The sequence below is a fragment of the Eurosta solidaginis genome, chromosome 1, assembly GCF_040869045.1.
Source record: "Eurosta solidaginis isolate ZX-2024a chromosome 1, ASM4086904v1, whole genome shotgun sequence".
NCBI classification, from domain to species: Eukaryota; Metazoa; Arthropoda; class Insecta; order Diptera; family Tephritidae; genus Eurosta; species Eurosta solidaginis.
In genome coordinates, this window is record NC_090319.1 from 2,768,379 (window position 1) to 2,789,128 (window position 20,750).

Here is a 20,750-nt window from a genome sequence, read left to right on the forward strand (position 1 = left end):
CTTCAACTTATTATCTCATGCGACTTTTATTTACACTCCTTGCCTTAATCATATTTTAATAATTCAAGAAAAAAAGGACATGTGCAAAATGGCGAATTCTAATGATGAGCGCCCATAAAACGATTACCGCATTTTTCGCAACAAAATCTTAACTTTTGCGGTCGGCGGTGATTCTTTACCTCACAACGGCTAAACATCGTCCAAAAATTTCGGGAGAAGTGTCGAAAGACGCGTTTTATACCCAGAACGATGAATCCGAAAGCGCAAATCGAATATTTTATTTCTTTCCAGATATACATATGTATTTGGAAACGAAATTGAAAATTTTCATGTGGTTGCCGTAATTTTGATGATTTTGTTATACGCCCAAAAAAACTGCGAGAAAAAGTGTTGGACGCACCCAGGGTAATGTTTTATAAGCGCGACCGAAGACCGCTAATGGAGAAAGGTCTCTGCGCAAAAATACCATGGACACCCTCCAGTTTCGGAGCGCTCAGGGCCTTTTTTCTTGAAATATCTTTTGACATAAATACAATTTTTAATTTCCGCTTTCGTAGTACTGGGTTCGAAACGGATCTTTTGATGTCTGTCCCAATATTTTTGGAACAGTTTTAGTAATTATGAGCCAAAGTAGAGAGTTACCAACCGAATGCACAAAAAGAATTTTAGGAAAAACCGAAAAATACCCCCTAACCAACCTGAAACTTGAAACCAACACAACAGATTGCTTGTGGATGAACACAAGCGTGCGAAATGGGAGGAGCACTTATAGAATTGTAACCTCTCTGCCGGTGTGGGTAAGCTTTGTTCCACTGTAAAGACCCTATAGAATCCGGCTTAGCGCGATGAAAGTGGCGATAAAGTGCTTTTTGCCGTTTTGCGTTTTTTGCCGACAATATGTAATGCATTCTACGGTTGATAAACTCAGACGGCGGGCCAACAGACGGGCACACAAGCATAAATAAAGCGCGTCCCCAAGTACCATCACCGCCAAAGGGGTTGACGATGCAATCGATGCTTAAAAACCTAGTCAAAGAGGGATTTAATTATCTAGCGCATGTTTTCAACTTGTCCCTATCCACCTTCGTCATCCCCGAATATGGCCAGGGTGGTTCCGCTATTAAAGCCTGGGAAACCAGACAACATAGAAGATTCTTACAGTGCGATATCTCTTCTTCCCTATTTCAATGCAAAACATCAGCATGGCTTCGGAAAATTACATAGCACTACCCCCGCGCTTAACGCCATTAATACATGCATAAATTGCGGATTAAATCAAAACCCCCGTTGCGTTAGACCTGTCAAAAGCTTTTGATACGGTCAACCACGGCACGTTACTCCAAGATCTGGAAGGGTCTCCCCTTCCCCCAAGTCTCAAGAAGAATTAAACAAGGGGTGCCACAGGGTGGTGTCCTATCCCTACTTCTGTTTAAATTCTACATATCTAAGGTACCTTCAACACCAGAGGGGTCACTATCGTTTCATACGCCGATGACTGCACAATAATGGTACCAGGCCCAGAGATCGGTGAGTTTGTAACAAAATAAACAGCTATCTCCCTGATCTCTCCAGTTTCTCGCCTCGCGAAACCCGACAAAGTCACCGACCAAATCATCGGCGACCTTATTAGCAACATGGATAGGGCAAATGTCGACCATATTGAAAATCTACATAATGCTACCGACTGTCTTACACCCTAAAATCTTGGGTGTGACGTTCGATCAGGATCTACATTTTGGAGAGCATGCAACCGCAATTTTACCGAAAATCCGGAGCCGTAATGAAATCCTCAAATCTCTTGCCGGTACCACCTGGGGTAAAGGCAAAGAAATGCTCATTACTACCTATAAAGCAATTGGCCAGCCGATTGCATGCTACACGTCGATATGGTCGTCAAGCCTAAAGGTTACTTACTAGAAGAAAATACAGGCATGCCAAAATACTGCCCTCAGAACCGCTATGGGCTGTCTTAAGTCCGCAGAACACCACCTACACAATGAGGCGAGGGTACTCCCCATTAGGTGGAGAAATGAAATGCTAAACAAACTGTTTCTGTTGAATACCCAGAAACCTGGGCATCCTAACAGAGGCTACACCGCCCAGGGGCTTAGGGGGTCATATCCGTAATCATTATGAGGAAATACGGCATCTGAGAAAACAGCCGTATGTAGCAAAAAAAAAAAAAACGCAAGCAGGTCCTCAGCGATATCCACAAACAGGTTTCGGATATTTATGCCTGGTATTGCCCGGCGAAATTAAAGAAAAAATACCCAGAACTAGCAGAAGAGGAACGCACTATCCCTAGGGAAACGCGCGTCACTCTAGCTCAGCTTCGATCTGGATACTGTAACAGGTTAAACCCCCACCTATCTAGAATCAACCCCGACATACAAAATGTATGTCCCAGTTGCAATGTGTCCCCACATGACACCAACCCCCTCTTCCATTGCAATATGGAGCCAACTCCTCTAAGACCCCTCTCATTATGGTCCACCCCTGTTGAAACAGAATGTTTCTTTGGACTCCCGTTAGAGGACATTGATGGCAACTTGTGATTGGTCGCACCTATTGGATGGGGCGAAGCACTGCTACAGCAACAACAACCCGAAACCTGGAGTGGGATCCATAGTATTCTTGCGCAAAACACTTTCCAGCTTTGGCGACCTTCGGCCGCGGTTATAAAAAAAATTCATGGCCGGTCCAACACCGCCTTGAAATCAAAATTAAATCCATGCAAACCCCATTTCTACGCAATTTTTTTCCTCTGTGTAACAAAATTGCAACAACCGCAGCGACATTTTCAACTTCAACAGAGCTAAAAATTTACACACAGCGGATTATTGTTGCCAAAGTCAATACTTGTCGTTTCATCTTGGTGTTCTTGGGCGGAGCAGGAAAGACGAGGCTATATCAATTGCAGAATGTTTGTACGCAGCTAGCGCACGACAGATACATGGATAGCATCCGGTAGTTTCCTGTATATCAGCCGTTCTTCGAATTTTCTTGGTGATATTACAGGTTCAGAAAGATAAAGCTTTTGAGAGTTTTTGGGAAGGAACAGCGTAGGCGGGTGTGGAATGTCTCAGAAGATTCAACGTATCAGGGATGGGACAATGAACATCAATAAAATTCCCTAAAACTTTCGCATTCTCCTTACCGCTACAAGAAGAAAACGCGATATCGTTGGCACAAGTAAGTTTCATCTGCATCCAAGGGCTTGGGTACGTTTTCCTACCAATCCTCAGTAGAGAGAAACGATCCTTGATCTTATACGGTACTGAAACCATAGCTATCGTGCTCATAAGAGCTCACAGACTAAAGAAGTCCGTTTCTCTGACTCGGAGTCGCATGGTACTCTCTGACAGAATAGCTTTCAGCATAAATGGTTTAGAGCAAATTGCGTCAGGATTTCCAAGGATGATGGCAGGGGAATGACAAACTGCTCTAAGAGGAGGAGTCGCAGTCTAGAAAGTCGCGCTAGCATACAATTTATGCTGGCGGCCTGTCTTTATTTCGCAGGAGCCTTTAAAAATGACCATTGATAGCATTGGGGACAGAATCAGTGCTGGTAGAATTCATCAAAGGGTTGCCCATTGGCAAATATAGCAGAGTGGCGACTGCTCAGTGAAAACAGAGAAGTGGGTGGAGTCTGGTGGGCAGCACTACATGATTATTTGACGTTCAAATGGACGGCTGCACTGCAGCGATAGGTTCTGGTTGGAATTAACGGGACGCCTCGTACAAGACATATTCTACAACTTTTGAATCAGCGGCACCCCAGCATTTTATCTGCCTTAAAAACCGATCCCTGGCTGGGCATTTTACTGTGCGAGGGTTTCTGCTCGACTTCCATCACATTGGCACCGAACTATTTTTTGATAATACTTATCTGAATGCCAGGACATAAGAATATCCGTGTCAACTGTAAAGCTGGTCTCTTGGCCCGGAATTTGCAAATAGAACGGGACTATCAGTGGAGGATTTGAGAACCTACTCCCCACTTTCTCTCTTTTTCTTCAGAGCTGAGCCTCGAGTCAGCTAAAGGTTACTGGAGTGTGAGCAGGATACTGGCGAATGAAAGTCCGTGCGGTTCGCCTTAATATCGATTACAAACCAACGTTATGTATACGCAAGTTCCGGTGTACGAACATGTTGTTTATAAGATACGTATTATATGTGATAACGTGCTGATTCCAAACAGGTATTGTTTGAAATATGTCGGCATTAATATTGAAATTGACACTGCGGCATTTCTCACATTGAATTTTTATATTTCTTACTTTGCACGAATTTTTTACTCTTGCACCAACAAACTATGTAGAAATATTATTGAAGAGTTAACACAAACAGCCTTCATCGCTAAACATTTCATAGATATTTCTATATGCAGGCATACGGTTCAATACGAAAGACTTAAGACACGAACTTCGTTCCCAAATATTATTTTGATATCAAAATTAGTCTACAGTTCAAATTTGCATACCAGTTAATTCAAATAAAAACTGATGTTTCTTTATATTAAATTAATTAATGAATATAACAATGATGCTTTAAATTTTGATAAAATTTTCAATATATACGTTGTAATCACAGTTACCACCACTAAAATTCGCCTAGCACTTATATACTAATACTGAATTAAATTTACTTAAAAGTAAGGAAGCGTAAGCTAAATATCCTACTGGCTACCTGATGAGCTGGCGGAGGAGGACGATAAAACACCACCACTGCTAGCAGCAAAGACACGTTGAAGATTTCCAACGAAACCCCATAGCATGCTTACGATACTTCCAACCAAATCCAGTAACTTGAACTCAGTGCTATCGTTAGCTGTCTCGCGATCCTCTTCCGTCTCAATAGCGGATGACTCATTGCTGGGCCCATGATCGCCCTCCAATCCACCAGCCATGTTAGCCAGCACGTGATGAAATTGCTTGGCTGCATGCAAAGTCTGATTATGCTGATCACGTACTGTGTTCAGAAGATGGCGCACAGGTTCCAGCACCGGTATGCTTTGTTTCATACGATTCCACATAGGATGAGTGCTATCATTTTTGACCGTCGTAGAGGACTCGTGCTGCTCATTGTGACCAAAAACTTCATCAATACCTTCCAAGGTGTTTTGGTGAGCCATTAACAAATCATCAGTGATATTCGAAAACTTTGGGGACGAGGTAGCAACCGCAGTTTTGGTGTTGTGATTTAGAAAATTCGTATTGTTTAAACTCATATCTAATTGCTCGACAAATACGCCATGTAATTGTGTAATCCCACTTGGAGGTGCTGTGGCATGTATAGCTGCAGTGCGCCCACTTCCACTATCTTGAATCTTCTCGAAATCGAATTCCTTTATATCGGCGTTCTTAGACTTGACTGTACCTTGATGGACATAGCTGACAATGTGCGTGATGTGAGGAATTGTTGTGGTTCCCGGTAATGCATCAATTCCATTCCATTGTATACACTGAAAAGAGAACAGTTTTATACTGTTTCGGGATTTTGAATAGCGGAAGATATTTTTGAAATTTTCCCAAATCTAAGCCGTTTCAATTCAATGCATGTCTGTTTATTGGCGTGGGTTAGCATTTAGTGGAATTGCCAAACTTAAATGGATTGGACAGCGTGTAAATGAATTACGCACATATAACTACGTAAATGGGGTTCATATTAAAAATTTGCATATTAGTGCTCATGTAGAACTATGTATTTGCGTATGGATGTGCCAACACTCAATTATTGGCACTGAATCAAATTTGTATTCAAGGTCTCAAAACAGTCTCAATACGACTTTAGATTATTTGTTGTTAGAAAAGTATCCAAAATAATAATCGTGGAAGTGTAAATCTCCTTTTTTATTATTTTATTTGAGCCGAATTTTTGTATTGAGCAAGCAAGGGGGTATCAGTTCGGGTCTAACTAAACATTATATACCCAGCTGCTAGCTTCTATCGTGCAGGCTGGTTTCATTGTTTTGACTCTAGTTAGATTAAACTGGCAGACAAATAAAGACCTCACATATAGTGAGTGTGTCCATAGAAGAGATATACGCCGCCGATAAACGCCGCCGCCGCCGCCGATTTTAGTCGTTTTACGCACGCCGCCGCCGAATGTCAAAAATATCGGCGCGGCGGCGGCGGCGTCCGGCGCGTTACTAAATTTTTTTTTCCCCGTTTAAGACTGTTTAAGCCATTTATTGTTCATGTCGAAAATTGGTCGGATATGGTCAAAAGTGGTATCAACGGATGCGCTTCACTGCTACTTCGATGTCAGCTTAACACGGACTTTGCATCACCCAATTCACCAAGTTATTAAAACAAAACACTAAAAGACAAGTTTTATAATAAATTTGTTAAAAAAAGCAAATTACCCAAAAAAGGTGCCGATTTAAAAAAAAAATTTACATTGCGATTGGCTGAAGGAATAAGCGAAATCAGTGATGCAAAATCCTTTAGTAGGTTCTAGGGGCATAAACACACCTTTGAAATGATTCTTACCTCATACTTAAGTTGAGGATATATGTACGTGTGAGAAGGGTTTGAAAAATCACTCGGGCTTACATGTAAACACCTGTTGTTTATTTGCGAAACTATACAGAGCGTCTAAAATTTTGATATTGATTTTCACACTTCATCCTTCAACACCCAAGTCTCCCGGTTTGACATTTCCTAAGGTTGGCGGCCCTATCCAAAACTAGTCCCTTGGAGTGAATCACATTGTTTATAGCATACCAACCAAGTTTAAATATAACCTACGCGTTACGGCTCCTTTTACAAATGTGAATACGTAGTCACATATATTTACCAGGTGAGGCTTTGTCTTTCGCAAGAACACCCAAAGTGGTGAAGCAAAAGCTTTACCAAGACAATCGAACTAATGACCGTGTGTGCTATTACCCTAACGTAGTGGATAGTCGAGCTAGTCTGAAAACTGAAGTTACGCGGTCATCCTTTCTAAAATATCGTTTTGAATGTTGTGAACACAAACGTCTGCAAACTTTGGTCTACATTTTAAAAATTGTATCCAGGGTCCTTGTAAAATTTTAATTATGTAGATGCGCCGAGGATTATACGATTTTCACCCATGGTTACGCAATGACATCCAGTGCTTATGATTTAGAGGGCGGCATCCTTGGCCGAATAGTCACTCCCTAACGTTTGAAGGTCTTTCTCTGGTGTAGCTCGGCAGCATAGCGCGACAAAAACATCAGTTAGAAAGTCTTCGTAACTACACCTAGAGCTTCTAGGAAAGTGACGTCGACGACGTACATATGAGTTAGAAGTCGCAGTCCTATAGCTTCTGTCCTGGCATATGGTGTGAGGGTCAGAAGGCGTGGTAGCGACTGGTGGTTGGTATTGCTACTGTTCGGCAATTGTAGCGCGAAAAAACTGGATGCGCTCTGTGCCACGAGGATCATGAGTATTAATAGACCATTAATAGCAACCGTAAGTTGCCTTTGTGCGTGACCGGCAAGGAGCCACAAATGATTTAAAGAAATTGTGTTCGCCACGATTATTAGTAGCTAACCCCAGGTGAAACTACGCTTTACACGAGATATACAGACAAAAGTGTGACCATTTTGTGTATCTCTATTTCTTTTCAGCAGACGTAGCAGTACGTTTCAAAGACCGGGCTTAGGTTCAAAGCCTCCCTGGAGTAAGTGAACGAGGGACAATCCCTCCGCAAAGAGCTACTCCTGAAAATTATTGAACGAACTGGGGGTTTTTGAGGCAAAAATCCCGGATTTTTCCGAAATGGCCGAAACATTAATATCCTTAAATACACAAAAATAAAATCTTTCCTAAGTATTGTTTTTTTAAATAGAAAATCAAGCCTTTTAAAGTAAGAACACCGGCGTACTCCGGCGCGCCGCCCACGCCGCCGCCGCCCATAAAGTGATCGCCGTAAACCTCTAGTCCATAGTAGTTACGAGACCAAAGGGAAGAACCCCAATTAGGCACCAGGATTTATGTTATAAAATAATTCCTCCCTCTGGGCAAATATAAGAAGTTTTCTAGGACCTAGCTTAATTGCTGCCTCGAGATCTAGCAACCCTGCTGCCTATAATACCTGGAGCCTTGGTCTGGCAAGCGCAGGACACGAACACAGAACGCGCTCAACCTTTTCTTTCTGCAGCCTGCACTCCTTATATCGGCTGCTATTGACGAGGTCTAACTTATAAGCATGTGAGTCCAAAAGACAGTATCCAGTTGATATGCCCATCGTGAGCCTTAAGTCTTCTCTCTGGGCGTGACAGTTAACTGATTTTATCAGCTTTTATCTCACATAATTCTTGTTTTAATATGATACCGAATTTTGTTAGTATAAGTCAATTCTTAATCAAGTTATGCTACAAATTCTTGGGTTACACAGGGGCAGTGTATGTCAAAACTCATACTTTTGCCCACTTATTGCAAAAAACGTTGATATAAAACAATTTTCCCAGAGATACCAGAACCATTTTCCATTCTGTTCTGTTTTGTGGTAGCAACTTATGTATTTGTAAAATTCATTTTATTAGAAGCCCGAGCTCCTGTTAATGAATTTCAAAAACAGATCCTCATTTCACTATGTTTAAAAATATTAGAATTATATGGGTAAATCCCATTGCGCCTTCTGTTTATGTATTTCTTATTTTTTATATGGGCAAATTCAAACAACACATGGGAAAATCGTATAACATGACCTAGCCAGCGAAGAGTTTTATTTCTTTCTCTATATCCATGTCTGGGTAAAGCTCATACAGCTCGTCATTGAACCTCCTTCGACATGCCCCGATGGCAAAACAGACATGACCAGAAATATTTCGGAGAACTTTTCCCTCTACACCGTCCATGACGTTGAGCCTTTCATTAGGACATGTATGATGTGGGACGTATAGAGCATCACTTTCGTTAGTCAAGACTTTACTTTTCAAAAACCCTAGTTGGCAAGTTGATGATATTTAGGCTTTCATTGCACAATAGCCGTCTAAAGGTCATTTGATTGAATCCTCTAAGAGGTTCTTCTCAATCTTAATGAAGTACCCGGAATTGCGCGATGTCATGTTGCAAAGCCTTTTAGAGAATTCAAAATCAGTAGCATGCAGGAAATCGGCACAAAGATTGTGCACGCCGATCTCAGAGCACACTTTAATTCCAATTTTTACCAACCCTTCACCTCGTCTGGTATTCCTTCGAATTACCCCAGCGGGTTAGGGGGTCAGAATATACCCGCGGTAGGTATGCCTGTCATAAGAGGAGACTAAAATACCAGATTCAAGGGGCTGTGTAGCGCAACCCTTCAGGTTGCCAGCGCAATATATAGCTTCTCCAAACCCAATTGTCCACCTCACCTATCCGCGGCGAATCCTGTTTCACTAACAGACGAGGCTCTGGCGACCACGAGCTCCTCATGGAACTTGGGCGTGGGGTGGGAGGGGATGGCCACATAAATCGTTCCCGAGATGGTCGGGCTAGCACCTTAATGGTGCTGTGGTACCGGACCGTGCCGGATCTGTATCCGGCAAAGGACCATAGGATAGGATAGGTTAGGTGGTAGCTGCCCTGATAAGGATAGCTCACTTGGACAACACGAAGGTCCGTTGTGATACCACATACACCAAAAATAACGGTGACTTAGATCTAGCTACTTAGAGAATCGCTGGGTAGCAACGATAAAGCTCCGAATGATACCGATCTCAACTTTGGATATATCCTCGGGAGATCCAAGTGAGTCGCGACCGAAGTACTTTCGCCTAGTTCTGGCAAAAGCTGGACAATCAAGCATAAAGTGATTTGGTGATTCCACCTCATCATCCTCCATACAGCTGCAGCAGGATGGAGTTTCCAGTATATTGAGACGTACCGCATGGATACCCATGGGACAGTGCCCCGTCAAAACCCCAATGACCATTGATAGGTGAGCTTTAGTGAACCCAATTATTTCAGCAGACCTCCTGCCATCCACTTTTGGCCAGAAAGATCTTGCTACCCTGCAAGACGTGGTATCCGCCCAACGTTTGCTGAGCTGATTCGAGGCCCAGCTATGGAGGAGCAATCCACAGGTGGCCAGCGGGATCCCGAAATCCCTACAGCCATCTTCATCCGGTTCAGTTGTACCGATGCAGGCTAAGAGATCCGCTTGACAGTTACCCGGGATATCACTATGGCCCGGGACCCAGATAATCTTAATTGTAAAATAATTCGATGCAATCGCAAGCGAGGTCAGGCACTCCCAGACCACCCTCGATCGCACTGTAGTTGAGCTCAAGGCCTTGATAGCCGCTTGGCTATCAGAGTAGATGTTAAGTTCCCTAACCGTGATAGCACTGGATAGCATTCCATCCACCGCATCCTTAATCGCAGCAATTTCCGCTTGGAATACACTGCAGTGATCAGCCAACTTAAACTTGCGGCTTAAATTTAGCTCTTGACAAAAGACCCCCCCCCCCCCCCCCCACCAACCTTTCCATCCAGCTTTGACCCATCCGTGAACAAGTTAACCGGTCCCATGCCCCAGATAATTCCACTTCCCCAATCCTCTCTCTCTCTGGAATAACTGGGGTGAAGGTTGTATAGGGAGCAGTTATCGGCCGTAGTCCGTTCTGTCCGGGATGAAGTCGAAACTGGTAAGAAGGCTAGAGTGTCCACGGTCAGAAAGTCTATATCCCATATCACGAAGCCTGACCAACGACCTTGCCGCGGCCGCCTTTCCCGCAATATCTACTGGGTATATGTTCAGCATGACGTTCAGTGCCAAGGTAGGTGTTGTTCTGAGAGCAAAGGACCATCACACCGATAACACTCCCCAAAGCCTTCGGGGAGCAATCTTATCGCTACAACAACAACAACAACACGAGTCGGATCGAGGTCTTTTAAAACTTGAAGTGATAATAAAACTCATTTTTTTACTGAGACTTATCTCTTTGTCTTTCCACTAACTTTAATTTTGCGATTTCCATTAGAATAACGAAAAACTGTTCTATTTTCACTATAGTTCTGTAGAGACTTTTTTCATCTGAAAGAAACATTTTTTCGCTTTTCCTTACAATGTGAACCAAAACTTGTAAAAGTTTTCACTTCATGTTTTCATAGAACCCGAATAGTCCCCTGGCTGATAGGTCCTTTTTCACTTACAACTGTGAATATATAAGTCCACAAAATGAACTGCCGAAGCCTATGCGCCTCTAACATTTTGCGAAATTGACGTTTATACCACTTTTAACTCAAACTTTGTCAAAACAAAACAAAGTCTAAAGTGTCCAAAAATATTTTATTGAAGCAGCACTACAGTTGCAAGTTGGAATCATACTGAACTCATTGGCAATGTCATCAATGAACCAAAGCCATGAACGAAATATACAAATGTGCAGTTTAATAAATTTACTAATTAATATGCGATATGCGTTTACATAAAACTTACATACATAGATGGCATATTATTATTAAGCTTGTATCATCTGAGTATTTTTATTATTGTAGATAATAATTTTAATACAAAACTGAGTAGGTAATTTGCGTTTTTTTTTTTTGTTCTTTCTCTAAACTTTTTTTTAAATTGCTGATAATATTTGAAACATCTTCGTTATATTTCCACCAAGAAAATTTAGTGCAAGACTTACAAAGACCGAAATGCAAAAAACCCGAATAATAGTAACATATCTCTTAACTAACCACTGCACTGCCCATCGCTTTATTTTGTACTTCTCTACTCTTTGTTTCAAAAACACTTTAAAACAGGTTTTTTCTTCAGCAAGCTATTGACTTCACAACTTTATTTCAGAAAATTTTTTAAATGAAAATTTAAAAAATACGAAAAAAATATCTGGTTTTTAGCAAAATTTCTTGTTTAAGTCAAAATTTCCATTGATAATCATGCGAATATTTGGGAAAGTCCTACAGACTTTACGGGTAAGTTGAAAATAAGGACATCTCTATCTAACATTTACTTCGCTGTACTAAATCATTTATTCGTTTTCAGCTGTCCAGGAGACAATCGAATTTTAAACCACGTCGCACTTCTTCATTTCTTTGCTATCATAGCTTTGTTCGCCGTTCCACACTCAATAATAGTCGCATCATAAAAAATGTTACCACTCGTACAGTATCTTCCAAATCAGGTAACTACAATCCTTTCTTTTTTAAAGTGTTGCGTTTTACTGCGCATATTCGAAATCTTTTTGGTGCTTTAGATTCATCTGGCAAAGGATGCAATATAAGTAAGGCGCATATGGCCAATATATTGCCAGTGGCTTTGATACAATCAAAAAGTCCCACTACAACAACGAATATAATGCTAATCCCACTAAACCTTTTGGACGTGGACGAAGAGTCAAATAAAAAAGCAATGAAAACACTATCGGTAATACGGGAACACGCGAGACAAATAGAGGCGTTCACCGAAAATTTAATGGACACATCAGACCCGGCCCTTTATAACGTACAGTTACCGCCGACTAACGCAACAACATTGCCTGATCAATATTCAGCTCAGGAGGACGTAACATTATGGAGCCAAAATGAGGAGGCGTCAGGTTCACATGCTCATCAACCTGCTGAAGAGAGTCGCAATTGCGGTAATGTTTCGCTGTATGAGAATCTTGAACGTGCTGTTGCCGAACAAGAAATGAATCGTATTGAAGCGCACGACTGTTATGATGTTGCAGCTTGGAACAGTACTAAGCGTGATCTGGCTGTTATTGTACCCGAAAGTCTGGAGGAAAAATTACAGCAAATGGCAATATCATCTATGCAATTGGCCTTTGAAATGGATATGAGTAATATACGCGATGCCATTATGAGAAGTGCGGCTATAAGAAATATAAATTTATTTAAACCGCCCACACCAAAATCGTTGCAGGATCCAACACTGACTATGAAAGCGAATTTGGATCTTAAAAAAAATGATGCTAAAAATACAATTCCATTAGACTTCAATGCTATTATTCAGGGAACTGTTGAAATAGATCCATCCAAATATACACCGACCAATTTGGGGGAAATAAAAGTACCTGAATTTAGTGACTGTGTAACTGCAATAGCTGCAAATATTTGCAGCACAGCTTTACAGAAAGGGTTTCCAGCCGATCTTAGTCGCATGGCTTATTCCACTAATACGCCTTGTACTGAAAAAAAGTCCACAGAACGCAATCCACACATAGTTTGTGTGCGTGAGGGCTCGAAAGGTTGCGTTTCTCCCGGAAATGCTGTATATCCGAATTTTATACCCAAAGATAGTAGTGGTGCTGCAACGGTCTCCAATGATGCTGCAGGCTCAGGTAAGGATAAGACAGATGGTACTTGCATTTCATCCGAGATTTCATTACTTTCATCTTCGGAAATCATTGGCTACAATTCGCGGGGACTCATGAGTTGTAAGGCATACGCCCTCGCTTTAATAGAAGCAACAAAGCGCCGTGCCGTAATAACCAAAACCAAAACTGAACCAAAGACCGAATCGAAAGACACGAAGGAAGCGAAAAGAAAGAAAGATAAATGTGGTGATCCTAAAAATAATCCTTGTACAAAACCGATAATAGATGAATGTGGTAATGAGGTAAAAAAGAATTGTCCCGATAGGAAGAAGGAAAAGAAAAAAGATAAGTGTCCCAATGATGATCCTTGTAAGAAAGCAGATGGTAATAGTAATGAGAAGGAAACTTTGCAAATGGACTCAAAGACACCTTGCGGAGGTAAAAATAAAAACAAGAACCAAGGCAAAGACGATGAAAAGACTACTGGTTGCGGTAAACCAAAAAATAAGGGTAACCGTTGCAATAGCGACAGCGATGCCTGCAAAAAACCTAAGGAATGCCCAAAACCAAAAAAACAAAAATGCGATCTAGGCGATCCATGTAATCCATGCGAAAAGTCGAAGAAGAAGTCCGAACCCAAACCTAAAAAGACTTGTTCTTCATCACCAGTATTGTATAGTGAGGAATGTCCGCTTCCTACCAAACAAACCAATAACTTCGCTAAGGAATGTAAAGGCAAGGAAGTGCAAGAAATGTTGAGCATGAAAAAATCGAAAAGTACCAGTGATGTCACAAAATGTGGCAATAAATCCGAACAGAAAAGAGGCAAGTCTTCTGACCCCTCCAAAAATTCGGAATCATCTAATTCTAAAAAGAAATGTGTACCATTTGTTGGAGGCAAAAAAAGCAACAATTCAAAATGTGAGCCACCTAAAAAGTCTGCTGCTGACTCGAAATGTGCAGCAACCAAAAAGTCGGCCTGCGATTCAAAGAGTGAAGCACCCGTAAAGTCCGCATCTGGATCTAAGTGTGGAGCACCCAAAAAGTCAGCATCTGACTCCAAGTGTGGAAAATCTAAAGAGTCTGAATCCGAATCGAAGTGTGGCGCTCCGAAAAAGTCCGCTTCCGACTCAAAATGCGGCGCTAAAAGCGATAAATCAAATAAAGAAGAATGTAAAAGATACGAAGGCTTTTGTTCCACGAAGAAAAAATCGGCTTGCTCCAGTGATAAGAAAACTTCTTGTTCCGATGCTAAGAAATCGGAGGACAAATCGGTAAATAAATGTAAGAATATCAACAGCCCTTGTGATCTAAAGAAATCAAAATCTTCATATTCCGGAGATAAGGAGTCTTCTGGTGACAGCGGAAAAAAATGTAAGCCCACTAAAAGTCTTTGTGATCTCAAGAAATCCTCCAGCTCTGGCGACAAGTCGAAATCATCATGCACGAAGGACGAAAAGTCTTCCAGTATATCTGATCAGAAATGCAAAAAGTCAAAAAACCTCTGCGGTGAAAAGAAGTCAACCTCCAAGGCTGCATCTGAGTGCAAATCTGAGAAAAAATCCAAGGCTGGGTCCGAAAATACACCCAATGAATGCAAATATGAGAAAAAGTCCAAATCCGATTCTGAATGCAAATCCGAAGAGAGATCGAACTCTGATTGCAAGGCAAAAAAGAAAACAGCGCCGAACTGCAAGAAATCTGCCTCCGGTTCAAAGTCAGGCTCCGACTCTGCCTGCAAAAAATATAGCACATTTACCCATTCAACACCAATTAGTGAAATATTTGCGGGCAAACGGTACTTCAGCACCTCTGCCACATATAAAATTCCTCAAGGCCCGATATCTTGGAGGCACTTCAGTTCGAAGAAAGGTTCAAAGGGAAAGAAATCTGGTCAAGAGAGCAGCATGTGTATGAAACATAAAACCCCGAGAAGAACCAAGCGTGTTGATGTGTTAAAACGAAAGAAGCCCAAGGACTGTTACACCGAGAGTGAAGACATGTGTCAAGAGAGAACTTGTAAAGATCCCAAAGAATCAAGTTGCGCTGATAGAGACAAGAAGGGTAAGTAATCGAACACTTTGGTTAAAAAAAAACCCTTTGGAAACAATTTAACTTTAACTTCCATTCTTATATAAGGTAGAAAATAAGAGCCCCATGTCTCTAAGCTTGAGAAAATGCTTACGTATTGCTGGTCCCTTAACATCCTTAAAAAAGAGGTATTATGGATCAGATATATGTAAACAAACCAATGCGGAATGTTATGACGACACTACGACCGATAATGAATGTGAAAATAAAGACAAATATGATAGGGACGAATGTGACGTTAAAGATGAAAACGATACAAACTTAATAAATGATACAAGAAATGAAGTAGTAAGAATAATGGAACCATGCACAGTTGAACGGTGTTTGGAAGCCATACCCAATTTCAGCGAATACGGTATGAAAGAGCTCTTCTGAAGATACGCGAATATTTCAAAAATCTTTAAATTTCAGATGTCCTTGTGCGCACTGCAGCTGTAGCGATTTCGGGCTCAGATTTACATTACTATGAAACTGGTGGCAAGTGTTATCCGGGCATGACCCTCGGCCACGATGCAACAGGTGTCATAGAGGAGGTACGTAATAACCAATCGCTCTGAGTTTTCACTTGTAAAAGGGCGACTTAAAATTTCTGTATTTCTCTGTCAATTTGTTTCACTCTTCATGTAGGTTGGCTGCTCTATTAAAAAATTACGCCCGGGAGATCGAGTAGTGGTCGAATCGGGCTTAGCATGTGGTATATGCGACTACTGCAAGCGGGGATGTTATAATATATGCAACCAATTGATTTTCAATGGATTTCTTCGAAAATACCAAGTTCACCCCGCTGATCTTTGCCACAAAATACCAGGGGATGTCTGTTTGCTTGAAGCCACATTAACTCAAACACTGACATTGGGATGCCAAGCTTGCTTCAAAGCGCAAGTGCTACCTACTACAAATCTACTGGTTATTGGTGCAAGTCCCACAGCCATATCGACGGCGTTATGCGCTCGAGCCATCGGTGTCCATAATATTTGTATTGTTTCTACAATGAAGGATCCTCTGGATATGATCGAGACTACATTTGATTTTAACTGCATGCATTATGAGCAGGATATGCAATATGGGATGATACTAGAATGTTTATATAGCCACCTACACGATTGGCCAGATGCAGTAATTAACTGTGCCATCTCGGAGAAGACAATGAATTTGGCAGTAATGGCCTTGAAGCCGTGTGGCATATGTGTATTGGCGGAGTGCGATACTGAGTGTGCTTGCTTTAATGCTATGGACGTTCTCATGAAAAACCTGAAATTTATACCCAGCTTTCGTTCGATAAATATGTAAGTTTCCGTTATTTTTCCTACTACCTAGGTGCATGTTTCCACTGCTTCCTTTAAGGTTTCCGACTGCGCTCAGTTTAATTCAGGGTGGAATGGCGCCCATTGGTCTACTGGTGGCGAAAATTTTTGAATGGCAAGAGGTTGAGAAGGCCTTCCGAAGAGCACTTTGCGAATCAAATGTGGGTTATAGAAAAGTAATAGTGAGATGTATGGAAGAAGAGGGAGAGACGTAAAGAAAGAAAGATTGCAAAACTAATTAAAATTAAAAAAAAAACCCTTATGCATAAGGAAAATTGTGAATCGTGCTAACTTTATTTTTATTCGTTTACCTAAAGCAATCTTTAAAATATATACAAAAAAATAAGAAATTAATCGTGTTTTGATAAAAAAAAATTTATTTTTTTCTGCTACACTAAAATAGGACCTTGATTAGGCAAAGAACTGTTCATATCCGTAAAGATCTTATTACACGAGTCGATCTTCCAATTGATTTCTTGGCACTAAGCCATGACCGCCGCTGTGGTGTGATGGTAGCGTGCTCCGCCATCCACACCGAAGATCCTGGTTTCACGCCCCGGGAAAAGCGACATCAAAATTTTAGAAACAAGGTTTTTCAATTAAAAGAAAATTTTTCTAAGCGGGGTCGCCAATCGGCAGTGTTTGGCAAGCACTCCGAGTGTACTTCTGCCATGAAAAGCTCTCAGTGGAAACTCATCTGCCATGCAGATGCCGTTCGGAGTCGGCATAAAAGAAGTAGGTCCTGTCCCGCCAATTTGTAGGAAGAATTACCTCTAACTTGGCTAAACGTCAAAAAATTTACCAGAAAATCGACTGTTGTTGTATCGATAAGGTTACTCCCCGCAGGCTTTGGGGAGTATTATCGATGACGGTCCTTTGCCGGATACAGATCCGGTACGCTCCGGTAACACAGCACCATTAAGGTGCTAGCCCGACCATCTCGGGAACGATTTATTTGGCCACATTAAACTTTCAGGCCATCCCCCCTCCCCACCTCCAAGTTCCATGAGGAGCTTGGGGCCGCCAGAGCCTCGTCTGTTAGTGAAACCGCTCGAAGGTGTGGTTGACAATTGGGTTGGTGAAGCTATATATTGCGCTACACAACCCCTTGAATCCCCAGAAAATCTATTCGTATAAAATACTTTAACACTCCCTAACTTCACAAAGTTGGCTATTCGTCTGAAACTCCAAGTAGTCTGTGTAAATTTGTACAATTTTGCACAGCTCAATCCATTAGCAAAAAAACAAATACTCTACGGTGAAGCAGGCTCGTTTCAACCGAAAGAAATGACTCTATCTACAGTGCCATGTTGAGATCGAATGCAACGCGATATTTGCAAACGGTAGCATGGGTTGAAAGGATCACACCGCTTTTATAAAGAAATAAATGTAAGGCGCGATAACCTCCGAACAGATTGTAGGCCGAGCTTATCTTCTAATTTGCGTCGTCACGCTTTTAGTTTGTCCTACAAATCGGTTAGACGGCACCTACTTGTTTTATACCGACCCCGAATGGCCTCTGCAAGGCAGATGAGTTTTCACTGAGAAGATTTCATTGCAGAAATACACTCGGAGTGCTTGCCAAACGCTGCCGACGAATGACCCCGCTTAGAAAAATTTTCTTCTAATTGAAAAAACATTCCCAACATTTTGATGTTGCCCGGGGATGAATCCGGGATCTACGGTGTGGTAGGCGGAGCACGCTACTATATCACCACGGCGGCCGTATCAAAGCGCCTTTATATACATAACAAAAATGGGTGCGTGTATTTATGTACGCGTGTGGGAAGCCACACTTCTTGGCATTAAAAAATAGTTTTTAATTGCATGCAAATAAATACAATAAAATAATAAAAGTACTGGGAAAAGATAGTCAACAAAGTCAATAAATATCAGTTTAAATTTGAAAAATCAAATAATATTTATTTTCTTACATTAATGCCCGGGTTTTCAGTGCGAGTTTAAATCCAGTTAAAGTTGACTAGAAAAACCGGGCGTAAGTGAAGCATAAATTCGCGAATTAATCGAATGTTTTTAAATTATGTCCACTCCAGTAATGACTGAATCGGGACTCCAGTTATCAGTGGCTTATGATAAAAAGGGCTACCTATATACCAAATTTCAGGCAAATCGAGCAGTGAATATGATTTGATCGAATGATCGGTCCCTGTAAGATTTAACTACACGAGGTTTCGGATGTAGCTTTTTAAAATGTGACACTCCGCACTCATGGGAGAAGAGGGAAAAACTAAATCCCCTTTTTCGAAAAGGCACAAAGTGTGTAGACATATCTTAAAATAAAATAGAAATTTTGAATTTAAAACAGTGAACTATTAAATTTACGCCCATGCATAACTGCAAGTTATCTTTTGAACTCAGAACGACTTCGAGAGGAACCAATAGAGCTAATAGTTAATGGAATACTGTGAAGCACTAAATCATGTTAAGGAAATTTGCCACTGGAAAATTTTACTTGCAACTTTTTTATCTTTAATTTTGCGAAAGAATGTGGCCGAAGTAAATTATAAGATGTCTATATGGAATGCGATGTATGAGCTGTATTCTTCTCTGAACAACTTGAGGTGTCGCTGTCAGTCCGTCTTCTCAACTCGGCTAGTATCTTCGAGCGGAAGTCCTGGGGTATTATTCTGTAACTTGATTCAAAGAAAAATGCGGTTCAGAATCTGAAAAAGGTCCCCTTAGGCCGCAGCTGCCTTTGCAAACATAACGCTTATGTAAATGGGTTCTTGATCACAGGAGCATTGAGGATCTGCTCAGGGCCACATTAGACCGATGAGCTTGCAAAAGCAGAGGCACTGCTGGATGCAGCAGAGATGGTCGAGATGCACATTCAATAAAATTAATTTTTAGGATCATTTCCACAATCACTGGCTTCTTGGCTTGTATGCTGAGAGAACGGGGATCAGTTTTTACAGTATCATCAGGAGCTCCGGTGAATGCTCAACTAAGTTTCAAACTATGGGCAGGTAAGCACAGTCGGAACTTCGGAAATTTGCTAAGTATTCCCTAAAATAGATCAGGAGTTTCAAAAGAAACAACACTTCATTTTTAGGAGCGACTTTTACTTTGGAATGTGAAAAGCACAGGGTGGTCTAAGGCTACATGGGTAACCTTTAATAATTAAACCATGTTCCACTCTCATAAATGTTTCGTAATGCGCCTGAAGGAGTCCAACTCAGCATTTGGAGATTAAATTTTGAATTTCCATACTTTTTCTGAAATTTTCATGTTTGTGATCTGCCCCGGCCCAGCTCACAAATGTTTTTTTTTTTTTTGGTTTTAGGAATTGAATCTTTCAACTCCAAAAGATGGCAAGAGGACCCTTAATTTGCCTCTTAAATCGCCAGGTTAACAAACGTATAAGGGTAATATACTTGCAACATTTAGACATGCCTAAGCAACTGCCACATGTCACAAAGTAAAAACCCGTAGCACAAAGATGTTTTCTTGCAAATGTTAAGTTTTAATATATGGCATTATTGCCATGTGCTTTTTCAAGATTTGTAATTTGAATTATATTTCTGTGTCAGTATTACTGTGTTTGCTCTGTTCATGAATTTTTATATACATTTATATAGTAGCTTTAAGTTACAGCTAACTATTTCCTCTCCCATCCAGCTATTGCAATATGTAGTGATTTTTTTTTTTTTTTTTTTGTATATATATAGATTGTAAACAAAGTATTACAAAGATTAACGTCACTTATGATTTCATCATGTGAATAATCCATATGTATGTCTCCATGATTTCAATGTGTATAGCATTTCTTATTTGTGGTTACTCATGTACTCATGTATCCAAAAATTATGTTGCAATAGATTTAATTTTAGTCAAGTTTTGTAGCTCTATTATGTCATGCCACCATATGTGTTTATATAATCCAATTAGTTTCAAATGTGATGATTTATACTATATTCAAACAGAGAAATAAATTGAAGCAATTTCGATTTAAATTGAGTGGTGTTCATACCACTCAATTTACCTTACACAAAAGTAATTTGATAGCTGGTTGGCTCATCTCTACAGGAACAATATACCTTTGTTCAGACTGTCAAAATGTGCGTGTTGGTATTAGACGAATGGAATGGAATGAAAACATAAAA

At 40.9% G+C, this 20,750-nt stretch overlaps 2 protein-coding genes across 2 annotated transcripts; one reads left to right on the top strand and one right to left on the bottom strand.

Annotated features, from left to right (window-relative positions):
- Positions 1 to 4,468: 4,468 nt before the first annotated feature.
- LOC137238812 (uncharacterized) lies at positions 4,469 to 11,272 on the bottom strand. The gene is made up of 2 exons (XM_067763836.1): positions 11,115 to 11,272; positions 4,469 to 5,464 (listed from the first exon to the last, which is right to left on the bottom strand). The coding sequence occupies exons 1-2, from the start codon at positions 11,169 to 11,171 to the stop codon at positions 4,679 to 4,681; spliced, it is 843 nt and encodes a 280-aa protein (XP_067619937.1). The 5' UTR covers positions 11,172 to 11,272; the 3' UTR covers positions 4,469 to 4,678.
- Positions 11,273 to 11,749: 477 nt separating this feature from the next.
- On the top strand, positions 11,750 to 16,967 carry LOC137238814 (uncharacterized). The gene is made up of 7 exons (XM_067763837.1): positions 11,750 to 11,888; positions 11,959 to 12,097; positions 12,170 to 15,295; positions 15,375 to 15,677; positions 15,734 to 15,855; positions 15,950 to 16,608; positions 16,667 to 16,967. Exons 1-7 carry the CDS (start codon positions 11,853 to 11,855, stop codon positions 16,839 to 16,841), a joined length of 4,560 nt encoding a protein of 1,519 aa, XP_067619938.1. The 5' UTR covers positions 11,750 to 11,852; the 3' UTR covers positions 16,842 to 16,967.
- The last annotated feature ends 3,783 nt before the right edge of the window (positions 16,968 to 20,750 follow it).

Excerpts from the sequence above, each read along its gene's own strand:
- LOC137238812 (XM_067763836.1), bottom strand. The coding sequence starts at position 11,171 with ATGTTAGAGGCGCATAGGCTTCGGCAGTTCATTTTGTGGACTTATATA. Across the intron at positions 5,465-11,114 it reads GGACTTATATATTCACAGTT|TGTATACAATGGAATGGAAT; the intron begins GTAAGTGAAAAA and ends TTCTCTTTTCAG.
- LOC137238814 (XM_067763837.1), top strand. The coding sequence starts at position 11,853 with ATGCGAATATTTGGGAAAGTCCTACAGACTTTACGG. Across the intron at positions 11,889-11,958 it reads AAGTCCTACAGACTTTACGG|CTGTCCAGGAGACAATCGAA; the intron begins GTAAGTTGAAAA and ends ATTCGTTTTCAG. Across the intron at positions 15,856-15,949 it reads CAACAGGTGTCATAGAGGAG|GTTGGCTGCTCTATTAAAAA; the intron begins GTACGTAATAAC and ends CTCTTCATGTAG.